The sequence below is a fragment of the Taeniopygia guttata genome, chromosome 3 (genome assembly GCF_048771995.1).
Source record: "Taeniopygia guttata chromosome 3, bTaeGut7.mat, whole genome shotgun sequence".
Classification (NCBI taxonomy): Eukaryota; Metazoa; Chordata; class Aves; order Passeriformes; family Estrildidae; genus Taeniopygia; species Taeniopygia guttata.
In genome coordinates this window covers 110385024-110410373 of record NC_133027.1, presented here as the reverse complement: position 1 = coordinate 110410373, position 25350 = coordinate 110385024, and the positions used below count along the sequence as shown (strand labels likewise).

The following is a 25350-nucleotide window of genomic DNA, read 5'->3' as shown; positions in this document are numbered from 1 at the left end:
CACGGTGGCACAGACCCCGTGGCTACACACAAATATCTTTGTTAGGAACGTGAGAGTGGTGATCACCACAGCCACAACAACAGTTTGAGACTCCCCTCCCTGCCTCTCAATTAATACCAATCTCTGTGAAAATAAAGGGCAATGGCTCAAGAGAGCTGCCTGTCCATACCTGGCCAGTCAGATGTCGCTTTCTCAAAGCAGAGAGGGCAGACACGGCATGCAGGGAGCAGGACAGACCAGTCTCCTTGCCGTGGCAGCGTCTGTATGTGTCACAGGGAATTACACACCCAACTGGATTGGGCTGCAGTCCACCTATCTGGGCAGCAATCTTGTCTCTGATAGTGGCCAGAGGCTTCCAGGAGCACAAAACTTTAGTGGGTAATGTGCCTTTCATCCTGCTCTGTAATAGCTGTTAAGACTGCCCTCCCTTCTAAAATTCAAGGGCTACCTACACAGTTGGAAAAAAAATTAAAAATTAAGGAACTGTCTTGTACTAAGCCACCACAAACTCCTGGTGTTTTGCAACCAAAGAGATCTCTTTCTAATTTTTACCTGTTTATGTATCGCTTCAATTTTCCCCCTATTTTATTTGCTTGCTTAACTACTTGCACTTAGTTTTCCACTTTCATTTTTTTTTTCCTTTTATTTCCTTCTTTTTAGCTAGAGAATATATTTGCTATGAAAGGTGAAGGCCTTCTGCAACCTAGAAGTTCCTTCACTATTAACCACAGCTCCTCCAGGTAGCTGTGCATTCTCAAGGTGTCCTCATGGCACTTGTATCTGAACTGCAAAGCAGTAATTTGACTGAGTAGACTGAGAAATGCCAGAGTTGGATTAACATAAATTCACAACTGTTGTCCAAGCTGGAAACTGTGTTTTGCATGGAAACCTGGACAGCTCACACCTGCATCACAAACTTGTCATCAACTACTTGATCTGTGAGAAAATAAAGTCCCTTACTACTTTCACAACATTGAAAAGGTGCATGAGGAGGAGCTAGGAGTGTATTGCCCTGATTGCCACTTCAGATGCAGATCCAAGCACCAGATTACAGGCTGGATTTTCACCTAACCAATGTGCTTGGTTATACTTTGCAATTTCCTGCCTTCCTCATAGGATCACTTGCTCTGACTGCTTAGTGAATGCAATGCATTGCAATCCCTTGCAATGAAGAGAACTGCAAATACTTTTTTCCCCATGGCCTGAGTTCTGTACCTTGTCACAACATTCCCACAGACTTTTCATTTGCAAATCTAAACCTGAAAACAGGACTGCAGTTGAGTTGCTTGATGCTACATGGGGAAAATGTAGTAGAATTAGAAAGATTGAATTAGAATTAGGAAGAATTAGAAAGATCCTGAGCCTTGTATGGTGACTTCTTTTACAGGCTGGTAAGAATAGAACTCACTTGGATATAATTAGTCCATAACACCCTCATCTGTTCACTGAAGGAGCACCTGATACCAGTATAAGACCCAGAACTGCTGTGAGAGAAACACCTTGATAAAATAACATGCTGTTTAATGGTTAAATATTTGGTTTTGCTTTTCAGGTTTTATTGGAAGGGTCAAGGATTTTGGCTAATACTTAAGCAGATAAAGGTCAGAAGTCCTGAAAAAGGGTTTTTAATGTATGGTGTTAGAAAAAGATTGCTGTAGAAAAAACCTAACCAAGGCCAGGCCACTATGGCCCCAGTGGTGGAGAGATGTTCTAGCATCCCACCTTCTGCCACTGCACTCTGGCTGTTGGACTGTGCTGCTGCCTGAGTTCCAGTGCAGCAACACAACTCTGTCCTATCTTCACAAAGAAAATCACTGCCCAGGAAATGGCAACTTGAGTGATGTCCCCATCACAGCAGGAGAGACAAAAGGCAGATGCTTTATGGGCAGGTCAGAATGATTTTAGTCCATTAAAACACTACTGCATATATTTAGGACTGCTTAGACCCTAAAATAAAATGGAAAAAAACAAATCCTCTAAACCTGTGATTCAGAGCAGGGGCTCTAGGGAGCTGAACTCTGCTGCTTGCATCCACAAAATCTCATAGAAAAAAATCCCTTAAAGGCCAAAACCAGTGTGCCAATACTGCTGTGCCCTTAGCAGGGTGAAGACTAGAGACAGTGCTAATGGAAGGGAAGGCCCTGTTCAGTAGATTTTAGTTATGGGGCTAAGATGGAATATTCTCTTACATTTCTCTCACACACACAATCTGTAAGTGTGTGTGCCTGTGCATTTCTCTCAGCCCAGGCCTGTAAATTCCTGCCTGTTTACAAGGAAGGGATTTTTCACTGCCAGTCAGGATGCAGGGGACATTCCTATGTCCAAATAAAAACAGACTTATAGGTGCACAGCACATTTTTTTTTTCTATTATTCGCTTTAAGGCTTGAAAATCTTCTCATACACCCATGCAATGTTTTTGTCAAAAATTAAAGATATCCAGATACCTTTTATTTCACCTAGGAAAAGCATAAATGTGCAAGGATTTTGTCTGTTCTAGAAAAGCGATACAGAATTTTATGGAAAGTGTAATGTCTAAGAGAGCTACCCACTTATTGAAATAGAACTTCATTAACTTTTGTAAGAGTAAGAATTACATTATACATAATTAAGGTAATAGAGATTATTTCTTGTCTTACAAATGAAATAATTCTTTATTAATAATAAAATAATAACTATTTACTTTTGAAAGATGACAAATCAGTCCTCTATTGCAGATTTCATGCTTTGAAATAAAGTAATAGTTTTACAGAATTAGCTACAGTACAGCCTTTGAAAGATGAAGGCACTTCATAGCAAGTTTAAAACGGTAGATTTTACCCTCTTTTCTGTGAAATATTTTTGACATAGAACAAAGTTTTGTATCATTTTTTCTTTAGACAAAGAGTTTTTCCATAACAGAGCAGGGAAAGTAAAGAGGAGAGAGATTTATGCACGTTTTAGAACTTGATGGTGAAATCAATGCTTATTAAAGATCATAAAACAGTAGCTTAAAGTGCAAAGTTTCATTTTGGAAGTAAACTAAGTTGATGTCACAGCAATGGCATATAAGACTGTCTTTGATAACTAAGACCTTTAATCTTGAAACCAATGAGTTTTTCCAAAGCAACTTGGATGGACTTCCACTAAGGTTTGCCAAGGTCCTTAAAGAAACTATCTGCATTTTCCAGTGCTAGATTAGTGCTGTTTGGACAGCTCACTATTATTTTTAGGTTCACCCGTTACTCAGAAAAGCATCAGCTTTAACTTACTGTCAGTGCAACAGAATCTGGTTAGGTATCAGGTTCTGGGGAGGAGAATGAGATATGGAGGAATTGTTAGAGGCTGAATTCCTTAAAGCAAGCATGACAGATCCAGGTGATATCTTCACAGCTGAGAGTAATATACTCCTCAAACTGAAATATTTTCTGAAATGATGCTGGAAGTGACACAAGCCAGCTGACTGCACACAGCATAGGTGGGTGGAGAGGCTGAGAGTGTTTGGATTTGGGTATTGAAAGGTCAGCCTTCAGGATGTGATGTAACCTGATTGAATGGGATAAGGCTTTGAACAACCAAGGAGAAGTTGAGAAAAGACTGGTGTGCCAACCATGCTTGGCATATCCAGATTTGTGGAAGTGGACCAAGTTGGGGTATGCTACAGTTATTCTATGAATAATTAATTCTGTAAAAATATTCATGGTCAGATGGTCTTTAATCCTTGAATGATCTTCAGAAATTGCTTCTTGCCCAAATTATGAATTGATATTAATGATAACAACATATATTATAATTATAGTGTGCTTTTCATTCCAACTCATCCTTAGGCCTTTTACAGCATATGTATAATTAATTTTTGCTTCCCTTAAGCAACACTTAGTAAAGACAAGGGACTGTATTAGCCATTAAGAAAGGTAATCAGACCACTCTTCTGAATTCTCACCACTACACTAGCTTCTAAACCTTTTATGCAATCATTGCCTGGTGGCAGCAGTGAGGATGGAAAAGGGAATTGGAAAAAGGAATTGGAAAAGGGAAAAGAACATCTCTTGTCATCAAAGGCAGTCCCAATGTCTGACAGTAACCACAGCAGCACTAACTAAATAAAAGTTAGAGAGCATGAGCATTTTAGAAGATAACTATACAATTGCAAAACTAATGTGTGATTTCTATACTAAAATTCTATTTCAAAGAACATTTGGGATGATGCTGTTGATATAAGCATCTGCATCTTCACTGTTAGATCCCTGGGAATTCAGAGTAACTGCTTTAAAGAATGTCATGTTAAGGTAATTCTGGTTTCACTGAACCTGCAGGAAACAGGCATGTTTTTGTAAGTATGTTTCTACTGTTTGGACTACAATGACAGTAACAATAAAACTTTTGTGGCAGCACACAGTCATTCACCAAGTCAAAAAGACACAATAGCAATTACAGTATTGCTCTATTAATTTTTCCCATCAGAAACCACTCATAACATCAAGCAGTTGATCCTCTTTCCTGGACAAAAGTATCATCTGGCAACTGACAGCAAAGTAAGCATTAAAAGAAATCATTCTTGCCTTTTGAGGTGTGAATAAATCTATCTCTAAAGTTTTCCAACTTCAATACTCACTATTATGCTTGAAGATTCTAATAGTGGCACCTGAAAGCCTCGCACCGAGAACAAGAGAAGTGTGGTTCAACTCATCACTTAAAATGAGGCAGCCCTGTGGAGAAGGAGTACAATGAGCATCTGCATGAGCTGGGAGGCTGCTGACTCGTGTGCATGTGTGTGCCAGCATGCACACGTGTCTGTGATAGAGCATTGCACCAATTCAGCTGTAAGGGTTAAACATTAAATGAATTTTCTGCCACTTTCCTCAAGGCGCACTGCAAAGGCAGGGAAATAGTGGGATCAGATTCTCAGGCATCCCCAGGTGATGCATAGGGGTCCAATATTTCCTATAACTGGAAAGCAGCAAATAACCCCATTAAAGACTGAGTGCTTTATAGTAAAATCAGGTGATGTTGCTTCCTCTATCACCTGTTCACAGCCCATTTGGAGTTGTAAGCAAAATGCAGCCACCACCCCACATACAAAGACTGCATGACAGTAGTGTAAGGAGGAATAATAGTGAGGCTGGCCTGACATCAGCTCTTCAGACTGCAGAAATGAGATATGAAGAGACTGATGCCTTGTAAGTTCCATCTCCATTAAGATGTGAGTGAAGTTTAGGAACTTCAGAGTCTTTCTCTGGTAAATGCATGTAGAGTTGAGCTGTAGTATCCTTTTTATTAATTAACTTAGTTGAAAACTCCTTTTGCTTTTAGAAATGAAAAGAGAAATGTGTGAGAAGTAAATTTGTCTATTATATTAACAAGGGGCAGAACTCACAGTTGAAATTCAAGCTTGAACACTTGTTTGGCTCTGCTTTCTATTGAACATGTTTTGCTGTGTTTCATTACCCAAAGGGTAACACATAATTAAGCAAAAACTTATTCTGGACTCATAGATTAGGCCTAGGTTTAGAGATACTCACACAATATCCATAGAGACTGGTTTGCAGAACTAACAGTAAGTGTAGATGCAGCTTGACAAGAAAATGTAGCTGCTAGTCTTAATTGTAGAGGAAAACATAGGAGTAAATCTATCAAACATAGGGTAGTTGAATAATATTTTTAATATATTTATTAATACATACTGAATTTTCAAATATATATATACACATATATTTATTTATTAAAAATACATACAGTAATATCTTTATTTGGGCCACTTATGTCTATCTCAGCTCTGACAGAGGCTTGAATCTCTACATGAAGCCAGGTAAGGGAGGGAAAATTATCATACAGCTAAGAAAAGTGTCACACACTGCATATCTCCAATTTCATAAATTTACCTTCCTTAATTCTCTATATCAGTTCCCCTTGAGACTGACTGCTGGACAAGTTCTCCAGCACCCCTGCAGACTGAAGTTCAAGCTGTGGATAACTGGAGCAACTCTCCCTGCCCAACGCTTGTGTACATGTATTTTAGAGATCTTGCAAAAGCTGCAGTCATCTTCAACAGAGAGTGAAGAAGTAACTTCACCCCTATGCTGGTGTTTCAGAGTTGCATTTGCTGCCAGATTTCTCTGCAGGGCTGGCTGGAGCGCTGTTCACCAGGAATGCTAAGCACTGTGCTTTTCCTTTTCTCATAGTGTTGTAAAAACTATCTTAATCATCATCTTTCATCACAGGCAGCTGGGCAAAATCTCAGCAAGTAGCCTAAATACTTCATCCCACAACAGCTGGACATGGAATTCAACATTTGGTTACTTCTTAAGGAGAAGCAACTTCATTAAGAGGAGCTAGAGAGCTGTATCACTGCTCCTTAAGCAGATGTTAGGCATGTGCGATAGCAACACGGTGATAAAGGAGCATATTTAAAGTCACAAGGTCATCAGCTTTATGACTCACACATTCCTGATACCAAGCTTTGTTCCTTGATCAAGCCTTTCCACTCACTGAAAGCCCAGAGTACTGCAACAGTAGTTAAAACAATTAATAAACAATTGTTCTAGGTGTTCCTTGAAGGAAGTACTCACCTTTCCAACAAGGGCTGGAATATTCATTGAGTTAGTTGCAAAGCCCATGCCAAACACCATAGCATCTTCCACACCAAGGAACGTGGCCACAAGTTTCTCTAGTTCTACATGTTTGTCTAGGGTGCCTGCAGAAATAAGCACAGGGAATATTAAATCTGATTTAACTGTGAAAGTTATTATGACACAAAACATACAAAAGAACAGGCTAGAAGTGTGTCATCAAGCTATGTGACTTTAAGTTCTAATGAGGGTTTTCCATTTGTATCCTGTCCATGTGGGCTAATGCAAAAGGTGCAAACCAGCTGTGACTAATGCTAACAAATACTGCTGTTAGGGCAGCAAAGCAGTTGCTATGGAAAAAAAGGTTCCTTTTCCCACAATAACTTTTGACACAGTTTATTCTGAAGACTAAGTTTTTGTCTTTTTCTCTCCTCTACAATGAGGACAAAAATATATTATTTTTTTGTAGGAAATATGGGACAAACATTTTAGGCATTCTTGAGTTCTCACCAGATGTGAAAAAAAAAGAGTGACAACAAAATTCTTCCTTTTCTATTGTCTGTCAATATACGTGTACAAAATTCTTAATTAGGATTTTATATGGATAGAAAAACAAAAGCATTCTCCATATTTTTCTGCTTTGGGAGGTAAAAGCTGTTTCACTCCCCATAACTGATGATAACTTTGCTCTTTCTTTCCTCTCAACAACAAACATAAATGATAATGCAACAATAGAGACTCTTCTTTATTGCATATTAATTGTCTAATACTAGTGCTTGAAGTCTCCAAACAAGTAAGGTTCTCCAACTATCCAACAAAAGCAGTATCCTTCCTGCCCAACTCACAGTGAAGGATGACAAAATACAGGAGGCAAACAAAGCAAAGAGTGGTGTTAAGAGACCGAGATAACAGTAAGGAATCATCTCAACTTGCCAGCTCTCTAGTCTTTGGTTGCCTGGCTGTGCATTGCAGGACCAAGGCAGAAGGAACTCTTACAGGATGATCTGTGGGGAAGAAAAGAGAGTAGCCTGTGGATTCTGAGAGAGCACTTCCCCTATGAATAAGGCTGTAATCAGAGAACAGAAGAAAAAAATAGGCAAATGAATATGTTACCTCTCTTGCACTGCACAAGCTGATGGCACAATAATATAAAGTGAATTACAATGGATGGAACAAGAAAGCTCTGTTCACTGTGGTGGACAAAAGGCAGATGAATGGAAGAACCCAGAGGCTCGGCTAGAGTGTCTCAACAAGAATGATGAGTCAGGATCTTCATCATCATCTTCATCATGGAGCAGAGCTCATTTAAAAAATCAAATATAAATAGCAGGAGAGCAGTTTCAGCAATAGCAATAAGTCAGCTGGTTACAGTGAAGGAGTGTTTTCATTATTTTTTCTCATTAAATATCTAAAGTAAGAATGACATCCATTTGGAAATAGAATGTGACAAATGTCTATCAGGCAGGCAGGTAACTTTCCAACTATCAGGGAGATAAGGGACAAGGATCTTGTGGCTTCTTAAAAAACCTGGATCACATGGACAGTAAAGAACAGCAGTACTGCTGAGCCCTTGCCAGAGCTTTCCTGGGTAGTTCTAGACCTGAGCCTACTCCAGCAGAGCTTCAAGAGTGTCTCTGCACTCCTTGTATCACATTGCATGTACCTGGAGCTGGGTTGTCTCTGTGCTCTGAGAATTAGGTAATGTGACACAGAAAATGTGGCTCTTCAGAAAATCCTCTACATGGGAGCTGAGTCTGTGTGAAGCTCTTTGAGGATGGCTATTTTTTGAATTTGTACATCCCAAGACACACGAGGATATGAGCTGGCTCTGCACACAGCTGCTGTTTAGGACCCAGGTTCTGTGAAATACAAACCAGTGTTTCAGAGCTGAGCTGCTCACTGGAAATGTGGGTAAGAATCTGTCTTAAGGTGTAAGCCCAGCAGGACTCAGCTTGTATTTCTGTGGTTCTGTATTTTTTGTGAATTGGGCCCAGCTAGTCTTCAACCTACAGCACTCATGAACAACGAAGAGTTCCAGCAGGATCAGCTGCCTCAGTGCTCCCTGCAGATGTTATTTTGTCACTTGGCTATCAGCACACCAAAAGAAGATGAAGTCTGAAATGGAAGCGTGAAGCCAAGCACACTATGGTCACAGCTTGAATTAGAAGGTTTGTGAAAGCATGAGAAACAAACAATGTGTGATTTGCAAGGCAGGCATTTTAAGGCATGACACAATTGTCCCTGACTCTTCTAGGGATAAGTCTGACACTAGGGTGGAGTTAAATTGCTTTTTGGGGTTGCATCACATGTTTTCTGTTTTTATAAACAGGAAAGGCCTGACTCAATACAGACTGTTCTGTTAAAGCTCCAATTACATGACCAACAAAAAAACAGCACAATTTGCATCTATTTTTATTGATTTTGTCATGGTGAAGAATGACTCATTTTGATAGTGACTAATTCCTACTTATTATTTACTAACCCTAAGTGCAAATGCAGATGATACTGTACATAACTACTGCCTACAAATCCTGGAATACAAATTGAAATTGGTTAGCAAAACAAAATTCTGAATGGCAAAGATTTGCAAAATGAGCCCTGTTTTTGACTCATGTTAATTATCGTGGCAATATTGTTGGTGGTAAGTAAGGTGTTGCAGAAGCAATACAACAGTGTCAGTGGGAGGTTCATGCAAGCTGTATACATTGAACAGAGTTGAAAAAGCACATAATCATGCAGTGATTTAATCATATCAGGAGATATCTCTACACCAGATAACCTTGGACACTGTACATCAATTCTATCACCTCTCTCCACTGTAAGAAACAAGTGGTCAGACATGCACTGCTGGGATGAGGTTTGTCCACTAGCATTCCCAGTTAGTCACATCCACCACCATGACACACATAAACAGCACTACCAGACAGATGCAAATTTGATCCAAAGGAACTGGTACAAGCTGAACCATCTCAGCATTTCAAGCTACATAACAAAGGCAGTAATTACACAGCTCTTCATTAAATACAACCTTAGAGATGTCAAGTAAGGTTAGCTTGGCCCTTAAAATGTTTTGTATTGCGCTAGATTCAAGACCAGTATCATGATCTGATGAATGAAAAGTGATATATTAGATCAATCTTTTTAATACACTGCATACACAGATACTTTCTATGCTTGCTCTATAAACAGATATTAGAATTTCCCCGCTGATTGACTACTGCTTGGCTTGACCCAACAAATGAGGATATAGCTAAATAATGTACACCAAATCACCAGAAAAGACTTAAGACAAAAAAAGAAAAAGGTACCTGCATCTTTAAGAGACAAAATCCTTTTGAAAGTTATTCTTCCCTGCTGAACAGCTTTATCTAGCACAATACAGCAGGAGTTACTGAGATCCAAGACTATATAGGTATTAAGATCACAGATCATATCAAAAGTAGACTTTCACAATGAGAACCACCTCCACAGATTCCAACACTTCTCACAGCAAATCCCCTCCTTTTCAAAATCTGATGACCCAGTTCCCTCTATTAACTTGCCTCTGCACTCTGGTGACAGGGGACATGAAGTACACAGGATTTTTCATACACTTACCCATGCTGTTGAGCTGAAAGTCACTGCCAGATTACTAGAGAGATAAAGCTGGAAAATGGACTTCCCATGAGCCACAGAGTCATTAATTAGTTTGACACTTTCAGCTTGGACAAGGTGGTTCATGCCACTGGTTAGTCTGCCCAATACAGTCTTTCAGTTTCTTATACACTAATTACACAGGCTAGTTGAACTGCCAACACTGACAGCAGTATCCTGTAATAGAATTTTATGTTTGGAATTCTAAGACCCAAAGAAGAGAGGGAAATACCTGCTTGCCTCAGGTTAAACGAAAGCTGGAAGAGTAAACTGATACAAGCAACAAGCCCTTGAAAGAAAAAAGAACAGCTGAGAACCCTGTGCATGCCTGACGTGACTCACCCAGGGGACTGAGAACCATTACACTATGAAAATGAGGGTTTGTCAGCAGCATCCTTGGGATGGTGAGGAGCAGAACAAAACATCTGAACTTCCTCGTCACATTTGAAACTTAAGGTCACAAACTCACTCTGGTAAGATGCTTGTCACAGATGAAAAAAATCTGTATTATTGAAAGACATACAGGCTTTTACAAAAAGCAAGATTGGATGAGTTATTAATAGCAACATGAAGAAACAGAAGCTGTGGAAATGATATTATTTCCTTACACTGTGTTACCAGAGCAGATGATGCAGATGGTATCACTGTCCTACAGACCCACTAGTAGAGGAAATCCTCAATTTATAGAATGAGACTTGTTGGAAAGAGAAGGAGAAAAGCACACATTTAACACTGTGCAGAAAAGAATCCCCAAATAAGGGGGTTTTGATGAATCATTTGATAGAAAGGAAATGCTCAAGTTTTCTTAACAATGCTACTAACTGACAGGGCTTTCATACCACAGAGATGCCGTGGGTGTCATAAATCTAATAATGTATCTGTGTAATTTAGTGATTCTCAGGAAAAGAGTATATTAGTTTTAACAGAACTTGCAACTGAATTTAGATTTTGTGGTTTTGTTTCTCTTTTTTTTTTTTTTTTTTTTTACCTTTAGAAAAACATGAAGTTAAAATTTCAAGTGTAAATCCAGCATCTTTATGCCAAAGTCTGTATGGCAGCATCTTAAGTATCTAAATATTTGCATGCAGATAACATCATATATCAGAGATACTTTAGGTATTAAACAAGTCACACAACCCTTAATTCCTATAGATGCCTTCAATTCCACCTGCTAGAAGATGGGCTATCCAGACTATTAATCTTGCATTGCAATGTATACTTTTACAATCGTGAAATACATGGAACAAAGCTAACCCAATGATAATAAATTAAATAAATGGATTAGTTATTTATGAGTTATTTATAATCCATATAAATGTATTAGTTATTTATGAGAGGGTAGGCACAAAGAGGAAAAGGATGTTAGTGGACATGACAAAAGAGAATTCTTTGCATAAATTGTTTCCTAATTTATACCATACTCTATCAGAAAATAGCTAAGATTATGAAATATGTGTGTATATACACATATACATACATGCACACAAATTCTCATTTTTGTGACTTTATATCTTTTTAAAAACCTCACTTGGAAACTGTAAATTATGGGACATTCAGTTCTTTATCTCTTTCTCCAAACTGAAAAATGACACATGTTTGTACAGTATTATGTTTAAAATGAGCTTTGGCCCTAATTAAAGCTTTGAAGTAGTATAAAAGAAAGAATGGCCAAATAACTATTTTTATCTTCTTGAAATGCTGCTAGAAATTCACATTAAGCCTTAAAACCCAGTGGAAGGAGGTGAATGAGTTCGAGCTACTTTTGTATATTAAATGTTGGCACAGATTTTCAGATCTGCTTTTTAGAAATGAGATCACAATCAAGTGTAAAAAAAATCCTCAAACAAAGAAAAAGCCCTAGAACTGAGTGCAAGTTAGGTGTTAAAGGGTAATCTGCTAATATGCCCTCCAGAGTGAATCACCCTGCAAGTGTTCTGTGCAGGCTCCAACTTGTTTTTTGGTCCAAGGTATAATCACAGGAGAAGTATTACAAAAGGCAGGAATCCTGCCTGGCTGCTTAAGCAGCACTAATCACACGTTTGCTCTGGTTACTCACATATGTCATCTCCATGAGGAATACTGGGGAGTTGGATAAACAGAGCATTGGAAGTACTGCTGTCCATGTGACAGTCCTGTCACCAGCCTGGCCCCAGGAGCCCTAGGAGTGCTCAGAGCACGATAATCTGCCTTATCTTAAAAAAAAAGTGTAACTTTGCTGATTTTGTTATCATCTGCAAGCAGCAAGCAGGAAACTAATTTGCATGTTTCTCAATAATTCTCAGTCACATTGCTTAGAAAAGGCTGACTCTAAACACTGAACGACAGGATGGGCTCAGACAAAAGGCTCTTGAATCTGCCTTTAGCAGTAGCCAACTCCCACTTCAGCCATTAAAATACATTGATTTGCATGGGAAAAAGGAATTTACATTCAAGTTGTCATTCTTTCATATTTTTATTATATGGAGGGAATGCTTGCTATTTCATATTTATTTAGGATCCTATGTGCTGGCAGTTTTATTAAGCTAAAAAAATAACACTTTTGAGAGAAAAATTAAAATACATATAACAGTAGGGATAGTTTTGTGGGGCAGTTTATATGGAATGCCCTAACATTCCCAACACTCCAGTTAATTGAACAGTTGGTGTCCAGTTACTTACAGAATCATAGAATGAATCACAGAATATTTTGTGCTGGAAGGAACCTTAAAGATAATCTAATTCCAGTACTCCCACCTTGGACAGAGACATGGATACTTTCACTGGATCAGGTGCTCCAAGCCCCACCTAGCCTGTCCTTGAACACTTCTAGTAATGGGCATCCACTGGACAACCTGTTCCAGAGCCTCACCACCCCCGCAGGAAGAATCTCTTCCTGATACCTTATCTGACCCTGCCCTCTGTCAGTTTGAAGCCATTCCCTCTTATCCTGTCACTCCACGTCCTGAAAAAATCCCTCTCAAGCTTTCTTGTAGCCACCTTGAGGTACTGGTTGGCTAGTTAAATCCTTCAACATTCAAGAATAATTTTCTCAAACCCAACATTTATTCCTAAAAATCAAAACTTCCTATTTCTTTTTATGTCCCAATTGGTTTCTTGATGTATAATGAACAAAGCAAAGAAATTAAAAGTTACCTTTTCCTGAACCTACAGGAGAGACTGCTGCTGACAAAAACTGTTTTAATTTGAATAATACCCATGGTCAATTTTCTCAGAGATAATAGGTGCAGATCTCTCTGTAGCCTCTTTTGGCATCTCTCAGAGTTAAAAAGGGCATCCTGAATCAGGTACAGTTTGGGTATTTCTATCAACTATCAGTGAGCACTCCTCTGCACACATGTAAAATAGTCCCTGGAATATGTAAACTAGTTTATGGATATATATAAAAATCTATGACTATGCAACAGGCTGATGTAAGGGAAAAGGTATTTAAGGGGTATCCCAGAATGTAACAAGGTGCTCTTGGCTAAGTGCCAAGATACACCCAGCCATAATAACCTTTGCTCTATGGTCCTTGTCTCCTGTTGTCCTTTATTAAACTTTTTAAATTTTCACAGAAGAATGGAAGTGTTTTTCACAGCAGCATTTAGGTTAAAACCTTCTACCAGCTTCATACACTGCCCTATATATCTGGTAGTGGGAAAGGATGAACCCTGACCACTCTTCCACATCACACATTATGTTGAAAATGTCTATAATTTCTCCCCTTTTTTGAGATAGATGACAGGCATTTGTGCCAGCTGGAGACAGCAAGCTCAGCAGTTCTTCACCCAGAAGTTGTCTGAGGCCTTTGATGATCCCTGTGGCTCTTCTCATACACTTTCCAGTTTTGATAAATATTTTTGATCAGACCTGCACAGAGTACTCAAGGCAACAACAAACAGCAGCTTTATGCAGTAGTATATTGAGGCTCTATGGCTGGCTTTCTGTGTACATTCTAGTAATTTCTAGTGTTTGTTTTGCTTTCTGAGCGTGGAACAGCAAGTTAATTTTCCCATGGATTTACCACTTATAACTTCAAAATCTTGCTCCTAAGGGCTAATAGCTAGCTTGCTCTTACTAAAAGGAAAGTATTTTTATTTCACATTGAAAGTCCCACAGAACCCACAGAATCGTGGCTCAAATGACACCATTATAGTAAGAAAGTAATTTATTATTATTAAAAAGAGCGTGGAATTCAAAATGTATTGAAAAGCCTTAAATCTTTTTATGGGGGATAAGTCTAGGAAGGTCAGCCACTGTTTTCATCAATTTTAACCCTGTTCTAAGAGGAAACTACCTGCAACAGCATTCTGATATGATAGCATTGTATAACCTCTCCACAACCTCCACAGTTTTAAGAGGAGAAGTATAGGTAGAAGACCATAAAGGACAGTTTTACCATCATGTAATTTTTCAAACATCACTCACATTACTTTTGTTTGTGTCCTCTTTGTTTTACTCTCTATCTGAAATCCTTGGAAAGCAGTGGAATGATCCTTCTCAGAAAGAGAGCTACCTCTGCTTCGAGAGAGATCTTGGTAGAACTCAGACATGCCAGACACTTAAATGCACACAAGCAGAACAGTACTTTTAAAGTGAATTAGGTTGAAAATACAAATACATTTAAGTGCTCTCTTGGACTAGAACCCTACAGGCAATTTACAGCCTTGACTCTTGCAGCTCACTGCACTTCAAAACACTTCAGCTCCACACACAATAGCAACAGAAGTTTTGAAATGTGATCTGCCCAGGAACAAACTCATCCTGTTCCTTTTATCTAAGATGAAGATGAGAAAGGAGAATTTAAAGAGGTAAGATGTTTAATTCAGACCCTTCCCCGTCTCTCTCTTTGATATATATATGTAACTCAGAATTTTTTTCTGTTGGACTGTGATGAGAATGGAGCAAAAGAACATAAAGGAACAAGCAAAGAGGGTATGCACTATGAATAAGAGGCTGTTTTCCTTAGGTTGTTTATACAAATCTTATTGACAGACGAGCTCCAAAGAGCCAGCACCAACAAAGGAGCCGCTGCTGAGCCCTGCCCTGTGGAGCCACTCTCTTCATGGAGCACACAAACACAGGCTCTCTGCTACCTGCCCAGGATAAACTGCTGTGACTGCTCCTTTACACCAGCTAAGCCTGGCCCTAACACCCTGCTTTCCTTTAGCAGGTCGATGTCCAAGCTGCTCTCCCATATCCACTTCCAAAAGACTGAGACTCACAAGGCTTTTTAGGATGCTCTTCATCCTTGCATTGTGAATAGTCTTGATGCAGTTCATGGGACTGTTTGTTGTGAAGGCAATTAGAATGAATTGAAATCCTTGCTCAGTCAGTCAAGACAACTTTGAGTACAGCACTGGAGTTCAGATGAAGAGAATATCCTAGAAATCACTATACACTGGCTCTCAAATAGACAGGATGAAGCTACTCAGTAAGATTTTTAATATTTGAACACAGAATCAATCTTTTAATAAGTTGGGTTGGTGTTTATTTTTTTCTTTTCTCTTTTTAAAGAATAAATCTTCCAGTAAAAAAATTCGGGGAAAGCTACAGAATAAGGAACACCAGCCATATTCTTAGATGTCCTGAAAACAACTTGAAATGTTCCTAGACAAAATGGAACCTGGGAGAAAACCAGAGAAAGCTTCCTTCAATATCTGAAAGGACTAGCAATGGTGACCACTTTCAAGCATGCAATTGAGGTTAAATAATATATTGCAGTCACCAGATGGGTCACCTACAAAAGGTAAGTAGGGTCAATCTGTAAACCCTCTCTGAGTGGTGTCACTGACATAATTATTATTGGCAAATCAAATCACAATGACAAGATCACAAAGTTTGAATTACTTTTTCTTCTAAAATGGAGATTTTACATTAAAAAAACCTAAACAAAATACAGCATTTTTTCTGTAAGAGTTATGGAAGAATATAATTTACATTGAAAACATAAATGTAATTTTTTTAGGTTGCTGGACTACAAAAAAGAAATCTTTTACAGACTTCTCCATTCTGGGAAACTGCCTTTTTTTTTTTTTTTTTTTTTATTTTTTATTTAATACTCCCAAGAAAGATAAAGTCTGAAGAGAAACCTCCCCTTGCATTTCTCTGTCTTGAAACTGTTTTGGTTTTTTTTTGAAATGTAAGATGACTGTACCATAAGGAATGCAAGGCTTTGTGTAACAACAGGAAGTTGAAGGTAACACTGCATGCAGCCTACAAACTAACAAAGCAGACAATCATAGCAGATAAAACTAAAAATGTCAGATGGAGCCTTCCTGAATTTATTTGCTAAAAGCAAAAAAGAAATTTCTGCTTTGTGCCAGTAGCATCTCATAAAACATTCCAATACATTCTTAGGACATGGGATTAAAAAACATTATGTAAAAGATCATTTTACTAATCTGAAACCTCTGTGTGTGGTAACTGATACAAATCTCTGATGCAGTTGAATTTACTCCAGAACAATTGTTGAAATCTCAATGTGTGTGTGTTTCCATCATTAAAAAAAATCCCAGGCCAGTAGATGACACGTTTGGTTTAGCTTTCCCAAAATTCAGTATTAGTTTTCCTTTTTGAAAAACCCTCATGTGAGAAAAAATAAAACACATCATTCCTTTTAATTGTGAAACAAGTAATTGCTGATGTGATCAAAGTTCCCTGTATCTAATTTTTTTAAGAAATCTGTGAGAAAAAGAGCACAGTTACAGAATGTTTGGTGGCCATCTCACTGTTTACTCACCCATTTCTTGCCTGGTACTGCAGACTCCTGTCCCATATTTTTCTAACTCTTTGGTCACAGTTTTCAAAGCATTAACATCTGTTTCTGCAAAGCCGAGGTAGTTATAAGAACCCATATTGATTACATTCTTGATAGTCCTTCCTGTAAACCTGTAATTAAAGCAAATTTTGAACAATAGTGCAATTTTCCTTCCAATCCCAAATGAAAAGGAAAAAAATCTCAAAATTTTCCCACCAAATTTTGTTCCAGTGTCAAATTCCTGCTTGTGAATTTACAATCCTCATACTCTTAACAGTCCAAAAGTTTCTCTGTCCTTCCTCTTTTCCTAACTAAGTACTGCTTCTTGGTCAGAGTGCTTTCTAGAAGGCACACTACAGATGGCAATATACTGGTGTGGGATCAATGGCTGCTTTTATGGATTTAAATAAACAAACAAACCTATGACTTTATTTAAGGAACAACTTACAGACGTTAATTTTTCAAGCAAATTGTCAACCGCTTCCATTAAGTCATGAGTGTTTTCATACACACACAGAACTTAATGAAAATATGGGAAACACTATGATGCATTCTCAGTAAGCTCAAATATAGCCAACCTACACATTGTCTATGCTGTGAATTCCCATAGCTATGTAATTCAGCTGCAATACACCAAAACCTTCAAGCTGTAATCTGCTTAAAACCCACTGCCAAAGACTCACTATGAAGGGAAGAAGCCACATTCATGCAGTGCAAAAAATGATGATATAAAACCTAACCAAGGGATAAAACAAATTTTGTTGCAATATTCAGAGTCAAGGTCTGTTGCTATAAATGTTGTGTGAGCAGTCTTGTGCTGACACAGCCAAAACCATTTGCAATTGAGTTGGAAATCTATACTGCATTTCCAAACAAATACTCAGAAGAAAAGGGTCAGATTGTCAGCATGTTACTGAGTGCAGGAAGAAACATGCTGGTGGATATTAGACAAGGATATGGACACAACTTTCTGTGCTTTGCAGAGGTGTCAGCAGTATGCTCATGAGGCTGAGAGTGGCAGAGTGTAAGATGACTCACCTAAATGTCCAGTTGTAATCATCTGTAACACGCTCCATGAGGTCAAACTGTGGCCCAGGGACACTGCAAATGGGACGATTCCAGTTATCCCGTATTCTCAAATAGAGGTTCCTGGTGTAAAAGTTCTCAAAATCTTGATAAAGTGGCACAAAATCCTGGTTTGAAAACATGCACAGGGTTATGTTGCAGTGAAAATATCTCCTTCTATACCCAAGCCATTCCTATTAACAAGGAAAAACTGATTCATCAATAAACAGAGAGTCATAGCTGCCACATTGTCCTATGTCACAGCAATAACAAACAGCAATACCGTATGCTTACTATAATTGTTTTAAAATAAAATGTTGTATTTCTTAGAGGGTATTTTGTTGGTATTTTGTTTCTGTTTAAAGATTGGGGGATTTTTGGTTTCTTTTTTGGTTAGTCAGATAGTTTTTTTTTAATTAAATGCTAAACAAGTTGATCTAACTCTCCCTACATATCCGGAAAGATGGAAATGGGGAAAAAAACAAAATCAAGATTCTTTCACTTGAAGAAACCAATTGCTTCAAATTGATCATTTTTCTATGTGTGGAGCAGATTGCAGAAAAGTTGGATAAACGACTCACTCCATTTCATTAAATGATGGATGCATTAGACAAAAGCTAGTGCAATATATGTGATTTTGGCATTACTGGAATCATCCAGTTAAGACAATTTTTTTGGTTGAGAATTAATGAATATCCATGGATTTTACTTGGAAATTAAATTTAAACAAAGCTTTATATGAAACAGCAATATATCTATGTTGGGCACTGCATACAACAAACTGATAAAATAACATGGCGTGCAGTTAACATATGTGGGAAAATTAAATAAACATGTAATCCATAGTGAAGGATAAAAAAAATGGCACAAGTGGAATTAACAAATGGCCAGATCATGAAGTGAATTGAAAGTGATATTCATTAAGTCATGCATGCATCTTTGAAAATCTAAAAAAGGAAACAATTTCAGGAGTTTTATTTGCAAGAGAAACAGTAAAACTCCTCATGTTTTTCCTTCATTATGCCAGGTGTTACCACAAATGATGACTCAAACTTCACTGAGAAGGAGGAACCAAAAATTTTAAACAAAGTTGGAAGGCAGCTGATCTTGCTAAGGTGCAAGTTTCACTTGGAATTATATGGGATAAAAAATTTTGGGAGTTACACGAATTCAATTAGAACAAAACTAGAACTTCCTCACTGTGGAAGACAGCATAAGATAGTCAGATGGGACAAAGGAAAATTTGGGTTGAAGAGATTTGGAAAGATGATATATTTAACAATAAGGCATTTATGAATTTTCTTTTTCTATGTATTGACCTAATATACTGAGATTCTGGTTTGCTGAGAGTATTACGGCACTCCTAGAATGAGGTGAATGTGTCCCTGGGTAAAAATGATTTTACATAAATGTAGGCACATAATCATACGCATGCATACAGCTCCACTGGCATGATGTGTCACTCCTCTCACCCCTGTGCAACGCTCTGTAAAATGAAAGTTGTCTGCCTTGTTACTTCCACAAGTTGCTGTAAATCACTTGTAATCAGAGGAAAACTCAGCTGTGGGTACATAATGACTTTTTCATACATACTTTTTGTTGTTCTCTCTCCGTAGCAATGTTACGTTTTTCTAGTCCCCAGGCTCTCATAAAATCTCGCAGGTAGCCAAATATTGTTCCCACTGCAAACCCCACGAAAGTAAAAACTGCAACATACATTGGTGCCTGTTCAAAGTGCTCAATAAATGTTTTTTTGTAGAGGGTTCCGTTTGATACTCCATTCTTCTGAAAAAACAGAACAGAAACTTTTGATTAATATATTTAATCTCATCAGAGCTTAGACCCTTTGGCCTCGGGGCAAATCTTTTTCTCTAATTAGGAGAGACATTTAAACCTCACACTAAATATCAGCTGATGAAGAGGACCTTTAACACTACAGTTGCTACTGACCACTACAAGTATCTTCCATTTTCCCTCCTCTCATGTCCTCAGTTGCAGATGTCTTCCACACCACTCCCTTGTCTATTTTGAAACATATGAAACTTATGAAAGATTTGCTGTGTATTATTGTGCAATTGGACAATTATTTCAAAGGTGATTAAATGGAAACCACAATACTCTGTCTCGCAAGACAGAGCTATAAAAAGGGAAGGGCAGCATTAAAAGCTCACCTACACTACCCCTGACTCTTTCTGGAAGTCTTGTGTAACCAACCCATTGCAGCAACTAACCTATATAAAACAAATCCTGCCTAAGACAGGGCAGCTTTACCGCAATGGTCTCCACACCTGAGGAAGTACCCAAAGCAGTTATGATCCTTGCCTTCTATTCCTGTTCTGATTTCACAAATGCTTTTAATCCTATTTTCAGTAACATCTCCCCTAATTCTAAGGCTACCTAAGACACAAAATAGAGAAGAGGAAAAGTAAAGAAAAAAACCTAAAGAAGGCACACAGACAGCCTTTCTAGCTGGAATTAGTGATCCCATTGTGAAAAAATTCCAGAAATTTACAACAGTGTGTGGGCAAAATATTTTGTCATTAAAATATATTAATATTTCCATTTCCAAATTAAAGAAGATGAGTTTTGCAGTTGCCATATTCAATAGGCTCATCAGACTATTCTTTGGGAGAGTGGCAACTCCCTTATTTCTGCAAACTGTGATGGCCTTTACAGCTACTGTCTAGTAACACCCAATCTGCTAATTCAAAATTAACAAAACACAATCCAGAAAAAAAAAGTGCCCTGTTAAAAAAGCCAAAACCAAACAAACAAATACCCAAGACATATATTTTGACATATTATAAAGCAAAACTGCCAGTATATGAAGAAATACCAATAATACATTTCTGCCTGTGGGAAAGATGAACTAAAAATGTAGATTACCTAGTTATGTAATATAGCAAGCTGAAATAGAATATTCATATTAAGATCAATTGCCAATTCACTATACTTTATTATTGATCTTCATATTGCATCAAAATGTCTTTATCCTCACAGGATTTAGATTTCTGTTGTAAATTGCTGGTCCAATGACTGGGCTCCCCAATGGTTTTGGGAGAGAAAAAGAAATTAATAAAAAAAAAAATAAAAAAAAAAAAAAAAAGAGCATTTTTGGGCAGAAAAGAAAATAGAAAGGCAGTTAAGGAAACCCAAAAAAAGAAAAAAAACCCACCTGGTTGGGCTGAACAGAAACATATTTAGACTTTGGAAACACTTACTGCCCTGTAAGGGAGAAGGAATGCAGGACTGGCTTTCACTATGTGAGGGAACACCTTTGAAGAAATGATGCACTCCTACCTCAAGCTAATTGGTCTTTTAGGGCAACCTATTTACCATGAAAAACATTTTATGAGTATGAGTTAAATACATGGTGAAGTCAAATTTCACATGAGTCACAACTGCTGTGTGCACACAGTGATGAGATAAAGCAAATATTTCAGAAAGGATTAAGCTCGGTCCCATTACTTCACATTATACATGGGCTAAGAGTGTGTTTATGGTCATATGTGGAAATTCAAGTGGCATTGTAGTTTGATGTTCTTGAATCAATTGGCATCAAGCTGTGATGATGTGATAATGTACATCATCACAGAGGAGAGAGTTATGATGTTTCTGTTCATTGAATTTATTAAGAAACACTTTATTGCTGTAAACCTTATTGGTGAAGGAACGGGAGAGCTCCAATCAGACTTCTGCACTGTAACATCCTTCTTCCACAATAAAACCCTGCTGTTGTGGAACTCTCATTTCAGCAGGTGCCATTTGCTGCAGTCAGTATAACACATGGATTTAACCAGGTAACCACTGCCACAGTCCTTAATACAAATGGCTGGGAGGAACAAGCATAGATGGTAGTGAAGTATGAAAAATGTGGAGTCGGGTGTGACTCACATTCTCCAGGCTATGGACAAAATCCAAGAGTCTTTGAAAAGTTGGTACAAGGCTGGGAGAACAAATTCAAAAAACACAGTGACACCTTGTCTAAAAATAAAGTGAGAAAAACAAAACCATCCCTAGAATCCCACAAATAAGTAAAGAGAGATTCTCAAGAAAGAATAACCAAAACAAGTGGATTTGCTGCTTCTGAAGAGTTGGAGAGTGAAGTGGGGATGTTTTCGTGCTGATCCAAGCGTGGGGTGTTTGAGTGACTGACTGAACATCATGTGGATATTTAATTTCAGCCAGTCTAAATTGGCTGAATTGGTCAGTGAAGCAATGGCTGTCATTTTGCACTGTGTTACTGTTGACTTTTTCTATGTTATCATGAAGTTTTATCTCAAAATAAGGAGGTGGATTTGGAGACTGTGCATTTAGAACAGCACCTATACAGTGAAGGGAGATGTAATTCAGCTGTTGCTGGCACTGAAATCAAATACAGCAGATTTCCTACCAATGCCTGAAACAATTCAGAGATCATTAGTTACACCATTACACAGCAGATGCTCTGGTGAATTATGTCTTATTACCTGTAATAACACCTGCACTAGACAGTACATTTTCTACTCCATACCTTAAACTGTAACAATTGGTTGGGTAAAGATTCTAAAAAACATATATATCCTTCCAACTTTAGCAATTGGTGGCTTTGAGATTTTTATGACTCTAAGACTGTCTTATCACCTTATAACAGTCATCAGGGGATAACTATGGATGTGTTCATCATTATTGAACCTAAAAAATGTTGGGGAAATAAATTCTGACTTTTGATAATTAATTTCACCTGTAAAAATGTGTTTCCTTTTTCATAATGAAATTACCTGACAATGTCATGACAGTTTACTTTGACTTCTGTGCTTTCCTACTCAGTCAATTACACAACTCATAATTTTCTATACCTAAATAAATTCTACCTCTCCATTTGTCTCTTCCCAACCTAGAGGAATCTTAGTCTATATAATTCCAATCCAGTCTCCATGTCCTTACATGAATTTAAAATCCAAAAAATAAATTTAAAAATTCTATATTTTCATGCTCAACTTTCTCTTCACTCTGCAAAAATCAATAAAACCTTTTTGAGATGTAGAGGATGCAAATTAAAATCGCATACCCCACTTGAGGGCACAGTAGGGATTTATACATCTGAAAATTATGCTTTCTCTTCTTTTCTGTTGCTTTTTAAAGACTGTTAACATTCTATTTGCCTTCTTGCCACAGTTTACAGTTTCACCTCTTATGATTACATATATCCTTCCTCAGTTGCAAACAGACCAAATTTATGGAACACTGCTGTTTGTGCATTTTTGGGACCATTTCCCCTTCCAGTTAATTATTTGGTTTTTATTTAGAGACCTGAATTTTTTTTTGATCTTTTGTCAAATATATACACACTACCAACAAGAAACTTCTGCAGTGTTTCTTGTTCAGACCTAATTTTTCAGCAACCTGAAGAATTCTGTACTGTCAACACATATTGTCATCTATTTCTCCTCAGCCCTTTTTCCACATCACTGATGAAAATATGAAAGCACACGTCCAAAAAGTGATCCCTGGGGGACTCCATTCCCTGCATTTACCTCGTTAGCTTTTCAAAAATTGTTTATTTGGAACCCCTAATTTCTCTGGCAAAAAGGGCAACAAACAGCAGCCCAGAGTTACTCAGCAACTTCATCTTTGGCTTCCTCTAAAAATCTTGAGTAAATACCTCTTCTGGTATGTTAATCCACAATTTACTAGCTTGTTTTAAAAATTATACTGGCATCTCAAATTGAAGTAGTTTCTCAGTGGCCTGCCACAAAGTACGTTTACCTTCCAGGCACAAATGCAGGGAATCTACTGGTGGAACATAAAGACACTGAACAAAGAAAGGCAATAGGTGAAATTCAAAGAGAATGGATATTTTTACCAAAGAGTTTTACAAGTCTAGGATTTCATCAACTTCTTGAAAACCAAAAGCACAGTCAGGATATGCAACTTTTGTGTGTTGATCCTCTGCTTAGCTGGTTTCCAGCAAGATACTGCAGCAAGAGAATTCCTTGCAGCAAGATTTTGATGCCAAAGAAGTCCACAGGAGTGATGGCAATGCAGCAAAGTCAGCTTTAAGTACAATACCTCTTGGATTCCATTTTCCCACTAGCCATAGTATTTCAAAACTCTCCCCTAATGAAGAACCCCTTCCAAAATGCCTTCAGATTTTCAAATGGAGAAATCAACTCTGACAACAAATCTGAGAGTGCTGTTAGAAAGGACATACGTATAAAATACTGAATATAAGGGACACACAATTTTAATTGAATAGCTTGCTCTAAGAATAACACAAACTCATCTTTAAGTCTATTAAACACACTTCTGGCAACACCTTTACAAGCAATAGTTACAAAACATATTTTCATTAGCAAAGAAAAAAAATGATAGCTATGTAATAGCATGAATAATACGTAAATATTTGTTCATACTACTGTTAAAATTAGGAGATAATTTTTCATTGTATTTAGGTCCTGCAGACTTGGAATTGTGCTAATTGGCATGAGCCAATTTGCATCAAGGGGAGAATGAAGAATTGAACAGCATAGAGTGCCACAGTACCAAACCTCTGTGCTGATTGTAACTCCCCAGAAAAGAGGTAACCAGGTATGCTGGGTGAGTGCATCTGTATCAAGCTCCAAAAACTCATGTTTCCATGCAAATCTGTTCTACAGAGACAAAAAGCTCTAGTTAAATATTCTCCTGCTATTACATCCACTTCCAATATAGCAGCAGCAGGTGCAGATAGGTATATCCTTGAAATAAAACTACTGGGAGAACAATAAAGTCTTTATCTTTAAATATAAGTTCCCTGCCAGTAAAAAAATCTGATCCAGAGGTGGATGTAGCTTTATGTATGTTTCTGGATCATATTTTATCAAGTTGTTGTATACAACCTATTAAAAAACAATGCAAGCTGACTGATCTCCATAATGCTTCCCATACAGATATGAACTGAGAGGTGTTGAAAACTGTGAACCAAGTGATAGCCATGTTTGCTCAATGTCTGACAGACCTACAAGATGACAGTGAAATCTTAAGCAAATTAGGACAGTGTGCTCCTACAGCAAAAAAGCAATGGGAGAATAGACATATTTGCTAATGCAACATCTAATTGCTTGCAGACAGTTTGGTTCTAAATAGATGTTTTCTCCCCAGCACTTGAAGATCATCTGGGACAGGACCCTAAATGTAGATGATTTTAGATGTCCTAGGATGTGTGAGACAGGCACATGGGGAAGAATATAAATATCTACATAAATAATGACATAAATTAGTATCAGGATCTACAGAGGCCTGTAATCTGGAGCAGAAGCTGAAGATGGGGTACTACAGGATTCCATTTCAGCCAAGGGAAGGGCATGGTCCAGTTCAGTCCCACTTAGCACGTGCCACTGGATAGT

The 25350-nt window shown here is 37.9% G+C and overlaps 1 protein-coding gene across 3 annotated transcripts in view; it reads right to left on the bottom strand.

Moving 5' to 3' along the window:
- SPTLC3 (serine palmitoyltransferase long chain base subunit 3) overlaps positions 1–25350 on the bottom strand; it is a 108796-nt gene that overhangs the window by 28202 nt on the left and 55244 nt on the right. For 2 of the 3 annotated variants that reach the window (XM_072927619.1, XM_030269221.4), the window contains 5 exons: positions 19577–19768; positions 17957–18111; positions 16901–17049; positions 6547–6671; positions 4593–4686 (listed from right to left, as the gene is read on the bottom strand). In XM_072927619.1, coding sequence (XP_072783720.1) covers positions 4593–4686; positions 6547–6671; positions 16901–17049; positions 17957–18111; positions 19577–19768 — 715 coding nt within the window. The remainder of the gene's footprint in view (positions 1–4592; positions 4687–6546; positions 6672–16900; positions 17050–17956; positions 18112–19576; positions 19769–25350) is intronic. The other variant, XM_072927620.1, reaches the window with a different exon arrangement.